The sequence below is a fragment of the Thermothelomyces heterothallicus genome (assembly GCF_042370625.1).
Source record: "Thermothelomyces heterothallicus CBS 202.75 unplaced genomic scaffold P884_scaffold_17, whole genome shotgun sequence".
In the NCBI taxonomy this organism is placed as follows: Eukaryota; Fungi; Ascomycota; class Sordariomycetes; order Sordariales; family Chaetomiaceae; genus Thermothelomyces; species Thermothelomyces heterothallicus.
In genome coordinates, this window is record NW_027192578.1 from 594,537 (window position 1) to 613,329 (window position 18,793).

At 55.6% G+C, this 18,793-nt stretch overlaps 6 protein-coding genes across 6 annotated transcripts; 2 read left to right on the top strand and 4 right to left on the bottom strand.

Annotated features, from left to right (window-relative positions):
• Nucleotides 1-2,042: 2,042 nt before the first annotated feature.
• Nucleotides 2,043-6,456, bottom strand: P884DRAFT_278858 (carbamoyl-phosphate synthase L chain, ATP binding domain-containing protein; the record flags this gene model as incomplete). The annotated part of the gene is made up of 12 exons (XM_069443236.1): nucleotides 2,043-2,159; nucleotides 2,261-4,455; nucleotides 4,630-4,659; nucleotides 4,783-4,818; nucleotides 4,902-4,954; nucleotides 5,016-5,241; nucleotides 5,297-5,798; nucleotides 5,861-5,922; nucleotides 5,978-6,097; nucleotides 6,163-6,194; nucleotides 6,244-6,281; nucleotides 6,370-6,456. The coding sequence occupies 12 exons, from the start codon at nucleotides 6,454-6,456 to the stop codon at nucleotides 2,043-2,045; spliced, it is 3,498 nt and encodes a 1,165-aa protein (XP_069296239.1).
• Nucleotides 6,457-9,937: 3,481 nt separating this feature from the next.
• On the bottom strand, nucleotides 9,938-10,852 carry P884DRAFT_204586 (uncharacterized protein; the record flags this gene model as incomplete). Its single annotated transcript, XM_069438588.1, has 3 exons — nucleotides 9,938-10,202; nucleotides 10,402-10,474; nucleotides 10,780-10,852. The coding sequence occupies 3 exons, from the start codon at nucleotides 10,850-10,852 to the stop codon at nucleotides 9,938-9,940; spliced, it is 411 nt and encodes a 136-aa protein (XP_069296240.1).
• Nucleotides 10,853-11,087: 235 nt separating this feature from the next.
• P884DRAFT_293233 (uncharacterized protein) lies at nucleotides 11,088-12,404 on the bottom strand. Its single transcript, XM_069444210.1, has 5 exons — nucleotides 12,254-12,404; nucleotides 12,159-12,167; nucleotides 12,040-12,093; nucleotides 11,563-11,977; nucleotides 11,088-11,507 (listed from the first exon to the last, which is right to left on the bottom strand). Exons 1-5 carry the CDS (start codon nucleotides 12,281-12,283, stop codon nucleotides 11,377-11,379), a joined length of 639 nt encoding a protein of 212 aa, XP_069296241.1. The 5' UTR covers nucleotides 12,284-12,404; the 3' UTR covers nucleotides 11,088-11,376.
• Nucleotides 12,405-12,610: 206 nt separating this feature from the next.
• On the top strand, nucleotides 12,611-13,569 carry P884DRAFT_40814 (60S ribosomal protein uL5). The gene is made up of 3 exons (XM_069445876.1): nucleotides 12,611-12,692; nucleotides 12,753-12,891; nucleotides 12,981-13,569. Exons 1-3 carry the CDS (start codon nucleotides 12,690-12,692, stop codon nucleotides 13,355-13,357), a joined length of 519 nt encoding a protein of 172 aa, XP_069296242.1. The 5' UTR covers nucleotides 12,611-12,689; the 3' UTR covers nucleotides 13,358-13,569.
• A 599-nt stretch (nucleotides 13,570-14,168) lies between these two features.
• On the bottom strand, nucleotides 14,169-16,277 carry P884DRAFT_40811 (uncharacterized protein). The gene has a single exon (XM_069445875.1). The coding sequence runs from the start codon at nucleotides 16,201-16,203 to the stop codon at nucleotides 14,353-14,355; it is 1,851 nt and encodes a 616-aa protein (XP_069296243.1). The 5' UTR covers nucleotides 16,204-16,277; the 3' UTR covers nucleotides 14,169-14,352.
• A 1,638-nt stretch (nucleotides 16,278-17,915) lies between these two features.
• On the top strand, nucleotides 17,916-18,276 carry P884DRAFT_40850 (uncharacterized protein). Its single transcript, XM_069445877.1, has one exon. The coding sequence runs from the start codon at nucleotides 17,954-17,956 to the stop codon at nucleotides 18,224-18,226; it is 273 nt and encodes a 90-aa protein (XP_069296244.1). The 5' UTR covers nucleotides 17,916-17,953; the 3' UTR covers nucleotides 18,227-18,276.
• The last annotated feature ends 517 nt before the right edge of the window (nucleotides 18,277-18,793 follow it).

Below are 18,793 nucleotides of genomic sequence, written 5' to 3' on the forward strand. Positions count from 1 at the left end.
AGTCCTTGCCGTATTTCGTATCATTGGCCTTATCCGGCATAGTTATGCGGCCCCGCTCAAGCCTCGAGTCTCCGCCTCCACCGGTCGGGGCCCCAGGCTCGGTCCGCCCAATCGGCGCGCCGTTTGTGGCGCCATGAACAACGACTGATCGGCGGACTTACACACGCGCACGGGCGAGACCGCATCGGCAGCCCCATCCGCGCCGTCTTTCGACGTCCGGCTTCTCCTGCTAATTATATTTAGTAATTATAGTATCCGTATCCGTACCCTCAGGACTAATCTCAAATATCCGTGGATAGGACGAGACAGAGGCCCCATCCCGTGAGCTTAAGCCACAACGAATTCCATCCTTGTTGGCGCCATTTACCTGTCGTCAAACGTAGCTAATTACAAGTAGACATGCCGCGGAGGAAGACGTCTGCGGCAAGGAGGATAGGCTTGATTGTGAATGATGAAGAAAGAGAAGAAGAGAGCCATGGAGAATGGAGTTGCCAACCTAGGGCTTGATTACCTTTGGGTTTTCACCTTTCGAGGCAAAGAAGAATAAGGTTTCTAGATTTGGCCAGATAATTATTTGGTAAAATAAACGTAGAACACAAGGCCGAGAAATCCAGAGAACCAGAATGACCATGATGGAACATACATTACTCCGTACCTTGTAATTAGAGGAACATGAATGGTAAGTCCGAAAAGCCAAAGGTGACAAAGAAGGTGCTCTGGGAAGTCAAATCCTCTACACTGAAGATATAGCTAATTATCAATCGATCCTTATTAAAAGAAGCATTCTTGATGCCGCCTTTTGAACCTTGAACATTTATAAAATCCCAACTTTTTTTTTTTTCGCAGTCTGCGAGATCTCTGCAGGTAGGATTCTTTACGGTGGAAGAGAAGAAGAAACCCAGAGAAGGCGCAAGGTTCAATTTCTAGAGGAGGTTATTAATTAATTATGCAAGCAAGCAGGCACGAAAGTCCTGAGAATACAGGCGGCAAGAGGAGCCTTTCCATTCTCGACGCCCCGGCCCGGTTAAAACGTGCCCGGAAAACCCGGTCCGTAAAACGATCATTCAACGTTCTCCGCATCAAAAGGTTCCCTCCGACCACGGCTCTTTACTTGGGTACGGACGGCGGTATTAGATCGCACGGTCTTGCTCGCCTCGCCTGCAGAGCAGCACACCCTGCGGTTCCTCTCTCAGACCCGTTGGCCCACGAAACGGGTGCTAAACAGCCTTCCCGTCCCCTTCCTGCCCGGCATCTTGTTGTTCACGCGGCAACGACGAGCGAGGAGGCACGAATTGCCAAAAGCAAAGAAGATGGGTGGGAATATCGATCGGTGTATCGCCCCTGGACAGACGGTTCCCGAGGAGGTATTAGTAGTAACAAGGTGACGACAGCAGGATGCTCCGGGACCCCGGGTCGCTATTACAGGGCTTATCGACGTTTTGAGACCGTCAAGCCAACGCCTGACACGCGGGCGGTCCCAGACGAGGTGGAAATCAAGTGCGCAGTACAAGAGTGAGTACACGAGAGGGACCGTAGCTCACTATGACCTGTTCATTAACCGTTATTCTCTCCGAGAGGAGCAGATGAGGACAAGAAGGAGGCAGAAAGGGGACACTCGACAAACATGCCCAACACACGAGCACCAATTCCATCGGAGCAATCCCCGTCACGCACAAGATAGTCATAAACACAGGCATTCAATCGGAACACCTCTTGTGAATTGCTTACTCTAGAAAGTTACCTTTGTTATAGAGCTTCTTTAGAACAACAGACAACTGATCCTTCTGGGATTCTTTGTCTTTTGTCTGCGATCGTTTCCAGCCTGCAAGCCTGCTTTGAAGGGGGTGTGTTGTCCACCGACGCTGTTCCCCTTAAACAGTCATGCATACTGGATCCTGGTTTCTTCCGCCCTCAACCCTGCCCCAAGAGATTCCAGGTGCAAACGGGAGAGCCGAGCTATCCAGACCTTCTAGTCACCCACTGGGGCAAATACCGAATTGTGGACGCGACGAATCTGGCTTGAATGTGACACCGGCTTCTTCTCATTTGGCGTCGCCTTTGACGATGCGGCAGACAAGATCCGAGCCGTCGACCGAGTCGCCTTCGCGCACCGACAGTTGGGAAACAACGCCATTGTGCGGGGCCGAGATGACCATTTCCTGTTTTTCCCCTACGTGTTAGCAGCAGCCTCGCTTTGTTTCCTTTCTTTAATTTTTTTTCCCTTTCTCTCAACAAGAGCGAAGAAGCAGAGAAAACGTACCATCTTCATGGCGCTCAGGACCGCAAGGGGGTCACCCTTCTTGACCTCGGAGCCGTCATGGACGCGAAGCTCCACCAGCACACCAGCCATGGGCGCACCAACCTGGCTCGTGTCGGTGGGGTCGGCCTTGGGCCGGCTGACATTCTCGACCGCCGCCAATTTGTCGTCAACCGTCACCTGGCGGACCTCGCCGTTCATCTCGTAGAACACCTCGCGCTGGCCGGTGTTCTCGGAGAGCGGGCCGACGGCGAGAAGCTTGAGAATGAGCACCTTGCCCTTTTCAAGCTCGACGTGGAACTCCTCGCCAATCTCGGGCTTGGAGAGGAAGTACTTGGTCGGAAGCACCGACAGATCGCCATACTTGGCCACAAACTTCTTGTAGTCCTCAAACACCTTGGGATACATGATGTAGCTCGCAACGTCGCACTCGGTGACCGGGCCTCCAAACTTGTTGGCGAGCTCCTTCCGAACCTTGGCGAAGTCAACGGGCTCGAGGAAGAGGCCAGGGCGCTGATTCAGCTTGCGGCGACCACGGAGGGCATTGGTGCGCAGCGGCTCCGGAAAGCCGCCATAGGGCTGACCCATCAGGCCCTCGAAGAACTCGAGGACGGAGGCGGGGAAGTCCAGTTCGGAAGCACGAGCCTTGACATCCTCGGGCGTGAGCTTGTTGGAGACCATGAACTGCGCCAGGTCACCGACGACTTTGGACGTAGGAGTGACCTTCACAATGTCGCCCAGAAGCTCGTTCGCCTGCTCGTAAGCCTTCTTGGTCTCAAGCCACTGAGAACCAAGGCCGAGCTGAGAAGCCTGGAACATCATGTTGGTGAGCTGACCGCCCGGGATCTCATGCTCGTACACCTCGGGGTCAGGGCCGGTGAGGTGAGCTTCGAATGGCGAGTAAAGGAGGCGGAGCTGAGACCAGTAGGTGTCGAGGGCGCGGACGTGCTGGACATTGAGACCGGGATCGTACTCGGTGCCTTCAAGCGAGGCAATAATGGCGTTGATGCTGGGCTGGGACGTCATGCCAGAAAGGCTGTCAGTGGCAGCATCCACGGCGTCAGCGCCGGCCATGGCGCAGGCAACCATGGAGGCGACGCCGGTGCCGGCCGAGTCGTGCGTATGGACATGGATGGGGAGGTCAGGATACTTCTTCCGAATGCTCCCAACGAGCAGCGTTGCCGCCCTCGGACGGAGAACACCTGCCGGGTCTTTGATACCCAGGACATCAATGTCGAGAGCCACCAGCTTGTCGACCACATCCATGTAGTACTCGAGGGTGTACTTCTTCTTGGTGAGCATGTCGCCGCTGTACACGACGGTGCCTTCGCAGACGCCGCCGGCCTTCTGAACAGCCTTGATGCCAACCTCGAGCTGGTTGATGTCGTTCAGGGCGTCAAAGACTCTGAAGATATCAACACCATTCTTCTTGGCCTGGTCGACGAAGTGGTAGATGGCGTTGTCCGGGAGGGAAGAATACGCAACCCCGTTTGCACCGCGCAGCAGCATCTGGAAGGGGATGTTGGGGACGAGCTTGCGCATCTTGCGGAGGCGGTCCCAGGGGTCCTCGTAGAGGAAGCGCATGGCGACATCGAAGGTGGCGCCACCCCAGCATTCCAAGCTGTACAAGTTGTGAAGCGCGTGACTGGTCTCCCGGGCGATGTTCAGCAGATCGACGGTCCGTACACGGGTAGCGAGCAGGGACTGATGGGCATCACGCCAGGTGGTGTCCATGAGCAAGCAGCCCTTGTAGTTGCGAACTGCCTTGGCGAACGCCTTGGGGCCTTGCTCCAAGATGATCTGCCGCCAGCCCTTAGTGCACGGCTGCGAGGTGTCGATCTTGTTTCCGGCTTCATCACGCAGTTGCGGGATGACGATGTCGGTCTTCAGTTTGGGCTCGCCGATCTGTCCCTTGATAGAGCTCCCGTTGACGGCCACGTCGCCGAGGTAGGCAAGCAGCTTCTGCGCACGGTTCTGGCTGCCAACGAGGTCGAACAGCTCAGGCGTCTGGTCAATGAACGTCGTCCAGCATTTGCCCTCGATGAAAGCAGGATGGGCCAGAAGAGTGCAAATGAAAGGGATGTTAGTTTTGACGCCACGGACGCGGAACTCGATAAGGGCGCGGAGCATCTTGCGGCGCGCGATTTCATAGGTGGAGCCAGAAGCGATGACCTTGACCAGCATAGAATCATAGTGTGCTAAAGACCTCGCGAATCAGCATGCGATTGGAGATCAGTGGAGGAAGATATGTGACGCCTTCAGAAGGTCGAGATCCTATGCAAGCAGTGCTTGGTGTAGGGTAGGTAGGGACGAGGGGGTGGGAGAGGGGTTGAGAATTGAACAAGAGAGGGTGGCTCTTCTCTTCCACTTACGGGTAATAACCGCGCCCGCAAAGCCGTTTCCTAACCAACAATGTCAGTCACCAAGTTCATTTAGTTAGGTTGTACAACGGCAGTCCGGGAGCACAGAGACCCCGGAGACAGCCGCAAAGGATAAACAGAAGGAAAACGCAGGTTACTACTTACCGCCGTCAAGACGAATGCCATTTCCACCAGCGGACCCTGCGAAAGAGTGTCAGCTCTTCACTTCCCATCCTGAAACTGGGAGAGTGACTGTGGAGCCGCAGTAGGAGGATTCGGCATACGGTAGACTTCGATCTTGCCCGTGTCAGGCTGGAAGTTCTTGGCCGGGTCTTCACTATCCGGCCTGTTAGATAACCCACTGCCAAGAGGAGTGATGATGGGAGCTTAAAACGTACGTGGTGATCCGTGTCTGGATGGCGAAGCCCCTGGTGGTTATCCTGTCTTGGGTGAGTCCTAGCTGCTCCAGGGTTGCGCCGGCGGCGATCTGGATTTGCGCAGCGACGATATCAATGCCGGTGATCTCCTCGGTGATGGTGTGCTCGACTTGGATGCGAGGGTTGACCTCGATGAAATAATAGCGGTTTTGGCTATCCACGAGGAACTCCGCGGTGGAGGCGTTGCCTGCTTTGTGTCAGTATTGTATGGTTTCACGTCAAATGAGGCAAGGGATACTGACGAAGCCCAACTTGCTTGGCCAGACGAACGGCATCGTTCAGCATGGCATCCCGCACTTCGGTGGGGAGGTCCTTGGCCGGCGCGATCTCGACGACCTTTTGGTGTCTCCGCTGGACGGAGCAGTCGCGCTCGTACAGGTGGACGATGTTGCCGTGGTTGTCACCGAGGAGCTGGACCTCGATGTGCTTGGGCTTCTCGAGGAAACGCTCGACGAAGACGGTGCCGTCACCAAAAGCGCTCTTGGCCTCAGACGAGGCTCTCTCGAAGGACTCCTTGAGGGAAGCTTCGTCGCGCACGACACGCATGCCGCGGCCGCCGCCACCGTAAGCAGCCTTGATGATGACCGGGAAGCCATACTGGTCGGTGAACTTCTTGACCTCCTCGAACGTCGCAACCGCGCTGTCGGTGCCCGGGACGACGGGGACGCCAGCGGCAATGGCAATCTTCCTGGCCGAGAGCTTGTCGCCAAGAGCTTCGATAACTTCAGGGGAAGGCCCAATGAACTGGCAGGGTGTGTTAGCTACTCCGCCTGAAGACGAAATCACGAGGATATCGCTGTACTCACGATAAGGCCAGCCTTCTCGACCTTGCGAGCAAACTCGGCGTTCTCAGACAGGAAACCGTAGCCTGAAGCGGGTCAATTCGCCGCCCCTCAACAGTTTTGTGGTTCGTTGCGGCCTACCCGGGTGGATCATCTGTGCGCCATGCTCCAGAGCAATCTTGATGATCTCGTCGCCGGCGAGATAGGCACCGACGGGGGTATACTGGCCGCGCTTGCCAATGACGTACGCCTCGTCGGCCTCTGTGTTTCGTCGTCAGTGGGGGGCTCGCGCAGGTCGAATCATGGAGGGACGTGGGCGGGCGTACTCTGCCTGTGCATCGAGAGGCGGTCCTCATAGCTACACAATTAGTAGCCGGAAGTGACGGACAAGACTCGGCAGGTCTCACCTGAAGACGGCGATGGTGTGAAGCGACAGCTCGTGAGCCTGCGCACCCAGTATTAGCATCCAGGAACGGTATCAGGAAGCTCGGGCTGTCCGAGCCTCGGAGGTCCGGATTCCGGTTATGACTCACGGTTCTGAAGATCTGGAGCGAAAAGATGAGTGAGCAAGCCACGTCAACGTCCGTCGCAAAGGCGCAGTGAAGATCGGGGTCGCACATACACGAATCGCTATAATGCACAAAAAGTCAGCACATGCCGGTAGACTAATCAGGGCTTGTTGAGGACTTACGGATTTCACCTCGGTTGGCAACTGCGGTTCGTTAGCTCTGACTTTCTGGTCCTGCCCGGCGGGGTGGTCGGCATCGGCGGGCGAGCTTCAAAGGAAGGACTCTAGAGGGAGAGCGCCCTCTGCAGCCCGACCCGCGCGATTCCAACCAACACCACCCACCCACCCCTCCTCCTCCCCAAAACGCACTCACCCAGAATCTTGTTCAGCTGCATAATGGTTGAGTTGGCCCGGATGCGGTGCACCGTCTGGGCCTCCTTGGGGGCATCCCCCTCCTCGAACACTTCCTCGGCCTCATAGTTGCTGACGACGGGCTTGTTGGCCGCCATTCTGGGTCAATTGATGCGCGATCTGGCGGTCAGTTGCAGAGTGAAAGACGAGGAAAGCAAGGGGGAGGGAGAAAAAAAAGAGTCAATAGCGGCGGAGGGGACGGTAATGGTGGGGTGTTTGCGCGCCTTGCTCCGATGGATCCTGGCAGGGGTATGACGGCGACGGCGGGGTAGGACGCGACGGTGGGGTGGACGCCGGATACGCGCGGCCAAGCTGAAGCACCAACTCAAACCCCACGGTTATTATTTACTATGGAAAAAATCCCAGATTCCGAATCAGAGATGGGGAGGGCAGCTAACCACCCTGGCACCACTTAAGCGGGACACCACGTTGGTACGAATCCGAGGAAGGAGGGGGGGCGGATTTTGGATAAGGGAGGGAACCTGGAAGCTCCTCCAGTCTTTGGAACGCTAGGGCAAGGGTGCGTCTTGCTGCGCCGCGGATTTCTCAAACCCTCTAACAGTGGTCCAGGCCCAAGCTTGTGATTGCCAGGCCCTTTCCAGCGTACATACACTGAATTCTGAAATAGGAAGAGCGACGCTTGTGAAGCCGACGAGGCCTTGTCTTGCCAAGCAGCTGATAAGATTTCCCAGATCGATCGACAGAGGGAACACGTGAATGATGCAACACTCGGCGCATCAAAGCATGTTCGTCGTGATACGAATGTGCTCGCAATAAGCTGCGACGTCAGTCTTCAGTCGCGGGAACGCCACAGAGGCGGTTCCAAGTACTTGTACATACACCATTCCCGACAAAGCGCGGGACGTCGATTTCCATCCATTTTCTTTCCTCTGACTGGCTTTTTGATATCGGTTTTGATAGTGGGGTTAGTGGGGGTTACGGAGTTTAAGGACAAGCTCTGGCCAGCCTTGTTTTGGCGCGTACCAATCATGTTGGGGGCCGGTGATCGGAGCCCACCAATTGTTGGATGAAATCCCTTTCGCTAACCTGCCAAGGCGCATCTTGCACATGCGAAGTGAAAAAAAAAACCTTGAATTCCACAGTCTGGGGCACGCTGGGGCCGAGCAAGGCCCGCTTGGCTTCGGGAGCTCGGCCGCCGGGGTTCCCTCCTGAACCGACCACTTGCCGCGCCAGGCAAGCCGAAGCACCACGCTGTGTGACATGCCGTCGGTCGCAAATTCTCCTCAACCACCTCTGCATTGACTCATCTCATCCGCGTTGGGGCCAATCGGTGCAGCCAGCCAAACCACAAGAGAAAACGTTTGGTCCGACATGTAAGCTTTCCTGCTGAGTCAACAGCCAAACTCTCAACACTTCCACGGATGCAACGAGGGGCCACACTCCAGTAAAGCCGTTGATATCCTCGCCCATCACAAGTTATCCCAGACTCGGCGCGTGGTGTGCTTCTGCCGTTGCCCGAGGTTCCGGGATATTTTGGACGGCAATACCGCAGTCGCCGAGTCCCGGGCTAGCCGTCCGGCGCTCACGAGAATCTCGCCGGCCAGGCGTTTTCGTCTAGCCGAGGATAAGTCCGTCGAGGATAACCACTCGCACCTTAAGATATCCGAGAAGTCCAACCCAAACACCATCCATCTGCACTCCTGCAGCTAAGATCCCGCTCGTTCCATGCGTGTTACGAGTGCGGGGATTTTCAGCAACAAGCCACTTCGTCACTCTGCCATTTGACGAACCAGTTCCGTCACGCACTTCAAGAGTAAGTAAGCCTACACCGTCAAGAAGTTGCAGCAACCTATTGCAACGTGGCCCAGTTTGCTGCCAGCCTGGGAAGGTCCTTGCAATGTGTGTATCTGGAGGTTCAGCGGAGAAGCAGCCAAGAATGCCACGAATTGTGTTATTCTTTAAAACATTATACGGAGTAAATCAGTGGGACAATTGTCCAGCAACACAGAAGGAAGAGCCGGCGCGCCAAGACGGGTTTTCGCATGCACACAGGACATGGATAGTTATGGAGGGGAACAGTTGATGAAACTCAGATCTCTCCTTGCGCATGCCTGTCTCACCAATCAGCGGACTCCCAAAAGTGCATTATCTTCCTACCCTTACCCTTAGACGATCCCAGTCCTCGATGAGACTTTCCCGCGCGCCAATCCCTTTTCCTGGGGGAAACACGAAGCGAGCTCTGCCGCTGATCTATCTGTTACGTACTGCAGCTGGGAAGAAGTTGAACCTATGTTACATCGAGCTATACCGCCACAAGTGGCAAGGAGGGGACAAGACGTAAACCCCCACGACGAGGAGAACCAACTTTGACCAACTTTGATGAGGGGTTCTGAACCAGCCCGTTGACTTCAAGGCCTTGCCAAGCGCCGGCTCCGGAGCGATCTTCTAACCTGAAGATGGCTTGTTTAAATTGCTCCGGTTGTCTTGGCATTTCGCTTTGTGTCTTTTTCAAATGTGTCGTCGTCTACAGTAGTGAGCGATTGAACAACGATGCCAAGAGACTGGTCTCTGTTTGGCCCCGATTTCTTTGATCCTCGAGTCTTAGCACAGCACGAGAATAACATATGCGTGTATTTGTCCGAAGACAGTAGGCTCTGTGTCCCTGGGGATAGGAAAACAACCGAGAAATGGTTCGAAGTGCTCCGAGGCTCCTGCCGCTGACATGGCCGAACTTGAAAACTATCAAGGAACTATCTAGCCGCCAACCCGCCAAACGGACACTGCTCGATGAAATGAGCTCTACCCCTCACCCTGCCAACAGTTGAACCGAAGCAACGCGCAAGGAACACCAGGCCTGCTTGGCGTCTAACTATCGCCACAAGATCGCTCCCAAGCCAACGGTGCTGTACTTATGCTAGCCCGAGGACAAAGAATAACGCCCAAAGAACTTGTGAGATCGTGCACCTCTATGTCCAGGCCGACCGCGCCGTCCAACAGAAAAGGTAAAACAGATCAGACCCGCAGCAGGAAAGATTGGTCCAGACCTTCACTCCGCGTAAGGCAAGCCCCAACCGACGCGTCATGCTGAACTAGCACAGCTGCATCCAGGATTCCCATCCGACCCAGGACGAATCAATGTGAGTCCCGTACACCTGAGCGGGATACGTAAATTTACATCCCCCCCAACGCGCCTCGTGTCATGGCACACACGCGCGCGCTCTTCACTTCTTCCCGGCCAGCTCTTTCACCTTCTCTTCGACCTGCCCGGCCTTCTCCTTGCCGGCATCCACCGCGCCGGCCAGCGCGGCCTTCTCGCGGCCGCCCCACTGTGTCCATTGCAGGTAGCGGTACCCCTGGGTCAGCTGGGCGCCCTCGTTGACAAAGTGGCAGAGGAAGAGGAGGTAGTTCTTGGGCGTGACGGCGAGAGCGTAGCGCATGAAGGTCGCCGAGTAGACGCAGAGGGCGAAGGTCATGGGGCCCGAGATCCTGTCGTTCCGGCAGCGTGGTTAGTCTCGGTCTATGGAGGATACATGCAGGAGGATGCGAGATTCCGCGGGAGAAAGAGAGAGGCAGAAGAGGGCGGAGGGAAAAAGGAAAAAAAAAAAAAAAGGCGGGGGGGATTTTTGGGTGAGAGGTTCCGAAGCGAAGACGAGTGTACAGCAGCGAGGCGAGAGGGTCAACGTACAGCTCCGGGCTCTTCTGGGTATCCATGACCGCGGCGACGGGAATGCCAAAGTTGGAGACGGGGCCCCAGAAATCTATGTCAGGAACACGTCAGTCTCTATGATCAGGGTATGTGTCCGGTAGCGAGCTGCACAGAAGGTCCGGCGCAACTATCACCGGGTCGCCCAAGGGAGCAATTGGCGGTCCCCCAAGCTCGTTGACGGGTCACAGAATGGTGATCTAGGAGCAACCCAGGGCCACTGCACCGTCTCCCAAAGCAACATCAACCACTCGTAGTTGTGCGCCGTCGACAGCAACAACTTTCGCTTTATCGGGGACTTTGGGCGATGACCGGCCGGGGTGGCCGGGATGGCTATGGATGGGAACGGCGGGGACTTACGTGTCGAGCAGACATAGTTTAGAACGGGGTGCGCCCGGATCTTCGCATTGATGGCTTTGACAAAGGCGGCCATTTTGACGGTGTTGCTGCGTTGGCGTTGCCTCCGTCGCGGTTTACGGTGGATTCGGGAAGATAGATGGTTTAGCTTCGAGATCGGACTTGGCGCGCCGCGCTCGGAAAGAAATTTGGGGATTTGGTTGGGGAGCGGGCTTCCCGCACGGACCTTGATAAATGCTGCAGCTGGCTCAGTCGGGCAACGGGTCAGTTTCGCTCTGCCCTGAAATCAAGGAAAAAAGCATCAATTGGCACGTTGTACCATATTGTAGCAGGTTTCTTCTATTATTGCCCCTTGGTTAATGCTGGGAAGAACAGTCTAGCGCAACTCCCGGCCAAGACACAGGCTGCAATTAGCCACTAACCGCTGTTTTCGTAACCCCTAAACGCCGCCCAAACCAACCGTGCTCCGAAAATCCGGGTACCAATCTCCAGCCTATCCCATAGCTCCGCAGTATGCAGCGAGCTGCCGAAAGCGCTCTTTCGAAAAGCTGACAGCAAGTTGCGACCCGGGTATTAGTGACGTAACCAAAGACAAGACCCTTATCTCCGCGGCGGCGGGTTGAAACCAGAGGGCGGCGCTCCTCCGGGTGGGAATCCGGGAGGGAAACCTGGAGCACCGGGAAAGCCGGCCGGAGGTGGGTAAGCACCGCCAAACCCAGGCGGCGGCGGGGCTACTACCTGTTAGCACCAGTGCAACTCTGTATACAGAAGTCGGTTTGTACTCACGACCACCACGGCCTGGGAATCCGGGGGGGGGAGCGCCGGGGAACCCAGGGAAAGGAGGGGGAGCAGCGCCTCCGACACCAGCGGCAGGCCCAGCCAGAGAGATGGGAGGAGCAGCACCCCGCCCGGCAGGCCGGGCAACACCAGGTCCAGCTGTCAGTGCCGAGGCGATGCCGGTGCCTGTCGTCTTGCCTAGACGCGCGCTAGGATCTGCGGGTGGGGGAGACTCGACGGAGAGAGAGACGATGTGGGCGCCTCGGACAATCGTCAGGCCCAGGGTTCGCTTTTCTTCCTGCTCGATGATGGCGGCGGTCGACGACGAGCCAGGAGCGGCCGGCTTGTTCTGCTTGCGCTTCGTTCGGCGGAACTCTTCCGTGTCGGCAAGGACAAGGTTCATGTGCTTGTCAAAAGCCAGCATCTATTCAGAAGCAAAGTCAGCGCCGTCTTGGCCATGTACAGAGACGAGTGAGGTCACCATACCTGTCCGGTCATTTGGCGGCCATCGTTTAAGGTGACGCGCATCCGGTAATTGATCTACCTTGATGTCAGCAATCGGGCCTCGATCGCCTCCATTGCCGAATCGTGGAAAGTGTACGTACGTAACCGGCCTAAGCACAATCCGCCTTGTCAGTCCTCCGGTGTCAACAAGTATGCTTGCACAGTGTCGTAAGCCGAGAACTAAATTTAAACTCACCATCTTGCCTTGCTTGTTTGTCGCCGACATCTTTGCGAAAGATGCTACAGAGTAGCTCCTTCAAATGTGCAAAAAATTTGTTATTGTGTAGACAGGGTTGTTCAACCTCGTCAGTTGCGATCTCTTCTTGCTCTCGGCGGAGGCTTCGAAGTGACGCGCGGGATGGGTCGATAGCGTGGTGGAGGCGAGCCGCCTTGGAAATTTGAACGCGAGGCTGAAAGGACCGAAAGCTCCAGCCACAGTGGATAGTGAAGAGCAGCCACCATGGTCGCTTCGCGCCACAAGCCTGTCCCCCACCACATTCCCTATCCGGCAGGCAAGCTGATCCCCACACGCACAATCTCAAATTCGGGGCACGAAAATCGACCTCGCTCTTCCAAATTTCTGGCTCATCGACGACGTCGCCCAGCACCGATTTACCGACAACACCGCCGCCATGGTAAGCGCTCAGCGATTGCGCATTCTTCTTTCGAGAAGCGTTACTAACAAGATGATTTAGTCTGAGAAGGCCCAGAACCCGATGCGGGAGCTCCGCATCCAGAAGCTCGTCCTGAACATCTCGGTCGGCGAGTCTGGTGACAGACTGACCCGTGCTGCCAAGGTGCTGGAGCAGCTCTCCGGCCAGACCCCGGTCTACAGTGAGTTTTTTTTATTTTATTTTATTTTTTTTTGGGCCGAAAGCCTTTATAAAAAAGAAGGTCTCACTCTCGCTGACATGTGCACTCAGGCAAGGCCCGGTACACCGTCCGCCAGTTCGGTATCCGCCGTAACGAAAAGATTGCGGTGCACGTCACCGTCCGCGGCCCCAAGGCCGAGGAGATTCTTGAGCGCGGCCTCAAGGTCAAGGAGTACGAGCTCCGCAGGCGCAACTTCAGCGAGACCGGCAACTTCGGCTTCGGTATCAGCGAGCACATCGACCTCGGCATCAAGTACGACCCGGGCATCGGTATCTACGGCATGGACTTCTACTGCTGCATGACCCGCCCCGGTGAGCGCGTCGCCCGCCGCCGCCGCGCCAAGGCCAGGATCGGTGCCAGCCACCGCATCACCCGCGAGGACACCATCAGGTGGTTCAAGCAGCGCTTCGACGCCATTGTCCGCTAAATCTGGACATGATGAGGAGGTTGACGGGGTAGGCAAGCGGGAAGGGGGAAAAAAACGGGCATTTCGGGCAGGGAGCGGGGAGTTCAGGACTCAGCACCATCGGAATCTCTGGGGGTGGTGCTTGCTTTTGCGGGATTCATGGACAATGGGATCGTTGGGTTCTCTCAAAAGAACATGTAAATGCAGCTTCCTCTACTTGGGCGAGTCCTCTCGTTCCCACTGCTCGATCTGAGATTTCAGTCGAGCCACGGCCTCAGAGTCCGACCGGCGCCCATGCCGGCTTGCCAATTTCCCTTAGATTCCGTGACCACTTCCCTGCTGGCTGTAACCTTGGTTACGAGCATGAACTGTGCTGATCAGCGTTGAAGCGTGCCACCCTTCTCGTTGCGTCACTTCCAGCAATCACAGACTCAGCCCAATGACATGGGCTCTTTAACCCATTCGTCACCCCGAGTAAGCCTCAAAGGTGGTCATGGTGTTCATGGTGTATGTAGTCATAGTAAGGCTTTTGTTCAACCATCATATTCATCTTTGAATGACAACGAGCAGAAGTATCTGGAACGAAAACTTTTACTCCATCCAGTACGACCTTTTTTTTTTTTTTTTTTGCCCTCTATTTGCCAGTAACTCATCGCCATCTAATGTACTATGCTCAACTGACGTAGAAACCCTCCCTGATGCTATATCCGTCATCCTATTTTTTATTTTATTTTCCCGGTCCATCACTTGACCCAAAAAAAAGGGAAAAGGCAGGAGGGACATAGCTGGGCACCTTTATGCGCCCACCCTCGCCGCGGTTAAAGATCGGTGTCTCGGTTCATGTTGAAATCCGAATAGTCCCAGTTTGATGGAGAATGACCTCAAGTAGCGCTTGGCAATGATCGCAGAACGCACGTGCATTCAAATGCTTCCGGCTCCGGTCCGTAAGACATGATGACTATCCAGCCGCTGTACATCCAAATCTTTGAGACAAGGAGACGCTCGATCTTAGCAGCCTAGATGGAAACTAGTGGCTCGCTAGGCTTCAGCGGCTGGCTACTGCCGCCCGCGACACGCCAGCGCGACGGCGTAGTTGGGGCACGTCGCCGCCAGCGGGCCGTGCGGGTATTGATCAGCATGTCGACAAGAGCTTCGGCGTCTTTGTGGAGCGCCTCAAGCTCTGTGGCGTCGCTGAACACGGGGTTGCCATCCTCGCGCGGAACCCGGAAAGCGGCGAAGACGATGCCGCGGTTGGCGGGCTTGTCCTGGTGCTGGCGCTCTTGGTATTTGCACTGGCCTTCTTCTGAGCTGGCGGCGTCACTCCCGTGACCTCTGACCGGACTGTGGCCCGTGTAGAAGGAACAGCTGTAGCCACAAGCGAACTCGTCGCGGGCGCCCGTCTCGTTGCGGTATTCCAGCCACCCTTGGGTGCGGAGCACGTTTTGGTGAACCGGTGCAGAGATGCGGAAGGGACACGAGACGGAAGACAAGCCGTAAGCGGCGAGCAGGCGCCCCGTCATGTCACTGTCGGAACTTGGCGTGGTAGGATCGGGGCTGCCAGGTGGTGAGAATGGAGTAGTTCTGGAGGGAGACGAGGGGTGAGGGGTGCCGCAGGATCGACCCGAAGCGGAGGAGCGGCCGGAACGGCTGATGTGGCTTGGCCACAGATTGACGACGTAAACAAGGTCAAACCTGTACTTTGTCGCGATACGGGCAGCCTCGATGGCGGCGGCGGCGGCAGGCCGACTGGCCAGCGGAGGAGAGAGCGTGAGCATCGGAAAAGCAGGTCTCGTCCGGATGGGCGACGAGGCAGGCGATGGATTTGGGGGCAGTGGAAAGGTCGGAGGGTCAGACACGGATAGTTGAACCCGAGAGGCAGCATGCTCGTCTGCGATATCGTCATCGCTCAAGGAGAGAAAGTCATTGACGCTGGGTTCCTTGAGTATCGGGTCCGGTTTGGGGTTTGTATCCCTCGCACGGGAAAGCTGAGAGAGACTGGTCGACTCGCGCAAGGCTTCACTAAGCCGCCGGATAGTGGTGTCGGAGATCGACAGGCTACTTCGTCGGTGTGAAACTGTGTGCTGCCTGCTGTTCAACCGCCCGAGCTTAGGCTTGTTTTTGGAAAGGAGACTCGGCGACAAGGATGGCGACGAAGGTTCAGGCGATGCCGTTCCTGAACAGCGCTCTTCTCGCTGCAATGACGGCAAGGCAGACGGATTCTCTGATTGAGACGAATCTCCGTGAACGCCTCGTTCATTTCCTTGAGAAGGGAATGGTTGTTGGAATTCAGTGGAGCAGCGCTTCCGGTCGAGTCGAGCCCTCGGAGAGACCGAAACCGATGAGGACCGATGCGACCTCACACTGGGTCTGGAGCGCCGCGGCGGTGAGTTGCATTCCGACTCTCTTGAGGCTGTCGAGAAGCTAAACTGCAAGAACTTCGTTGACGGGTCATCAACGTTTGAACCGGAGTAGGGAGACGAAGGTCGCTGAGCTATGCCAGGGTAGCCCGAGGAGTGTCGAGCCGGAATGGAGGGGCCTTTCTCGTCTGTACCGTGACCGCTAAATGCCGCGGTTTTAATACGAGGTGCGCTTGGTGACTCTGGAAGGCTCCTAGCCCGCCGTGCCCAGAGGGGTTGCAAGAGCACCTCTTCCCTAGCCATCATCCGGGAGGAAGTCGGTCGGAGATATGGTGGCACCGGGAATGCCTGGGCCGTCGTCGCATTGGAGTTTGTCAGGAAGGGCATTTGTGCCGTCGGTCTAGTCCCCGTGGCAGCCGAGTCATGAGAGTATGCGGCTCTCTTCTTCCTGGAAAACAGCTTTTCCAGTCGGTCAAGCTGCTTATCGAACTTTTCATATCCCGTGGCCATGATGGAGGTTGAAGGCTGGACGACTTCAAAGGCTAGAACATGGTCAGAAACCGGCCCCGGCGTCAACGAAACGTCGGAGTAACTTACCCGAAAGCGGATGAGGTTGAGAAACGTAGGGTTGATGTCCTTCCTTGGCCAGGCGCTTGCTTATCGAAGCTCAAGCGTGGCGAAGAAGAAGCTGTCTCTTCGACTCTGGATATGGGAAGCCGAATGTATGGTAGAAGAAAATGCCGCTGCTTGCCCTTTCTATCGGTGTCGGCCGAATCGGGAGCAGCAAAGCCAACCTCGAACACTTGTTTGGCTGCCCGGTGATACAGTGCCGTCACGCAGAGTTAATAAGGTGAAATTGGCGCCAGGTTTGGATGAGCTCTCCACGACAGCGAGAACGAGAGGTCCAGTCCGGGTCCCACGACCAGAAGACGTGAGAGAGCGTAGGATATTGCCAATGCACAGAAAATGAGGTCGAGGAGGACGAGGTGGCGAAGAGGCGACCAACCTCTGGGACCCCACGAGGAACTCCGGTCCTTTTGTTCTCACACTCGGCGAATTCCCGGGTTTCTGGTAGGCTCTTGTGTGAAGCTGATGACTTGCTAGCGCCTACTTTGGACCAAACGAGCCGGGGGAAAAGGGCCCAGCTGTGCGAAGCAAGAGAACAACAAAAGCAAATTTAGGGCCGGATGCTTCTCGAGGTGTCAGTGTAGTGCCAGCATCCCGGGACGGGAGGTCGCAATAACAACGCTAGGGAAGTTTGTCCCAATCTGTAACCCTCAATGTGAAGACAAAAAGAAATAAGAATGCCGGTTGCGGTGGTGCGGTCCCCGGGTTCGAGAGCGGGCTAGGATTCACGGTCCAATGGGCTGGATATAAGGCCCAGGAACGATGCCTCGAGTCCAAGTTGGGTGGGTGATTGTGCAGCAAACGGTGTGCAAGGAACCATCTGGCCTCCGACCAGCTCCGTTGGGGCGTTGAGCATCTAAGCAGCAGCAGCAGCAGCATATGAGATGTGAAAGGATTATGACGAGTTAAGAAACAGCAGGCAAGTGTCACAGAGAAAAGTAAGCCAATCGAGAAACGTGGGGAAGACAAGAAGAGCCCAAGTGTGAACTACACCAGGAACAATACATTTTGTAGGGCAAAGAGATCAGGATTTGTGGCTCGCGAATCTCGAGCTGCAAGATATCCAAGATTTCCGGGCCAGGACAAGCCAGAGAGAGGGGGAACGCCGACCATGGCGGCCGCGCTCTGCCCGGACGCGATCTGGCCCTCCGCAACACCCTTGCATAAGTTGTCTCTCAAGTATCAATATGCCACCCAGACAAGCCATGAAAGATGTATTGGAGTGAAACAAAACCGGCGGGCTTGCTTCGGGCCCGATGGGAATGCCAGAAAACCCGTGCCAGGACGGGTTTACTATAGAGCGTAGTGTAGCATTGGATACGATCATGATGGGAGGACCCGACCACTTGGGAAGGGTAAAAACGACAGTTTACAGCCATCATTTGAGGGGAAAGTCCCAAAAAGCAACACCATGGCAGGAATTTGGTGCCAATACAGGAAGCGAAAGCCGAAAGCAGAGGGGCTTCACCAAAGCGGAAAGAGCTAGGAGCCAGTTGTGTCAGCTTTAGTTACAAGGAACTTGGGTTAACGCGAAGTACCAACCCTTGTGGTTGGCCAATCACATGCATCCACAGCTGCCAACAAGTGATCCGTTTGACAAATCTGGCAATTATTTGACAGGAAAACACTCGAGATGCCCGAGACTCGACTACCCCTTTCTTTTGTATCCGTAGTGTACCAAAGTAGTGTAGTGGTTTGCGTTACCCCCGCGCAACCCTACATGTCAGCTTTTCGGCTGCATCACATCGCACCGACCCAAACGACCCAAACGACCCAAACAAATGGGTGCGTGCATGATGCTCTCGAAGGTCGCGATTGCACGAACAACGCCAGACAGCCCCGTCCTCTCTTCCCACCGGGGAACCGACCGCAACGTCCCGGCGCTCCTAGTGACAAAACCAGATAAGTTACAGGTTTCCTGCATAGTAGGTGCCTGGTTTATCCAAGTTCGAGACAATAATTATCTTTCAAACTTAATTTTCCTCCCCCTTCTCGGAAGCAGCACTTGTGATCGACCGTGGGGGGGAGGGGGCGGGCAACTTAGATACCGTCTTGCCGCGCTCCAATCAGCCTTCAGCTTTGCAGCCGCCAGATTCTGAGAGACAACGCATGCACAACCTTTTTTTTTTTTTTTTTTTTTTTTTTTTTTTTTTTTTTTTTTTTTTTTTTTTTTTTTGGGCAGATTTGAGCCAAGCATCAGATCTGGCCAGGGAACTGCCGTCCTGGTCTCTGATCCTCGCTCACGGCGGTCTATGACGCAGCTCTCCGAGGTATGGAGTACTTCGTACCCCGGAACAAAAAACAAAACCGTCGGGTTTGTTTCTACGACTACTTGATAGCAGCGACAGAGGGCCATTCCTACCGAGTGTTGCCTGAGGAAGTGTCGATAGCGCTCACTTCGCGCAGGATCCCTTCGTCCATTTGCTTCTTGAATGCAGGGTGTTTTTTTTGTTTTTATTTTTTTTTTTTTTTG

Coding starts and splice junctions, on each gene's coding strand:
- P884DRAFT_40814 (XM_069445876.1), top strand. Junction 12,892..12,980: donor CGGCCAGACCCCGGTCTACA/GTGAGTTTTTTT, acceptor ATGTGCACTCAG/GCAAGGCCCGGTACACCGTC.
- P884DRAFT_40811 (XM_069445875.1), bottom strand. CDS start 16,203: ATGGCCACGGGATATGAAAAGTTCGATAAGCAGCTTGACCGACTGGAA.
- P884DRAFT_293233 (XM_069444210.1), bottom strand. CDS start 12,283: ATGTCGGCGACAAACAAGCAAGGCAAGATG. Junction 11,978..12,039: donor GCCGCCAAATGACCGGACAG/GTATGGTGACCT, acceptor GCTTCTGAATAG/ATGCTGGCTTTTGACAAGCA. Junction 11,508..11,562: donor ATTCCCAGGCCGTGGTGGTC/GTGAGTACAAAC, acceptor AACAGGTAGTAG/CCCCGCCGCCGCCTGGGTTT.
- P884DRAFT_40850 (XM_069445877.1), top strand. CDS start 17,954: ATGCCCGAGACTCGACTACCCCTTTCTTTTGTATCCGTAGTGTACCAA.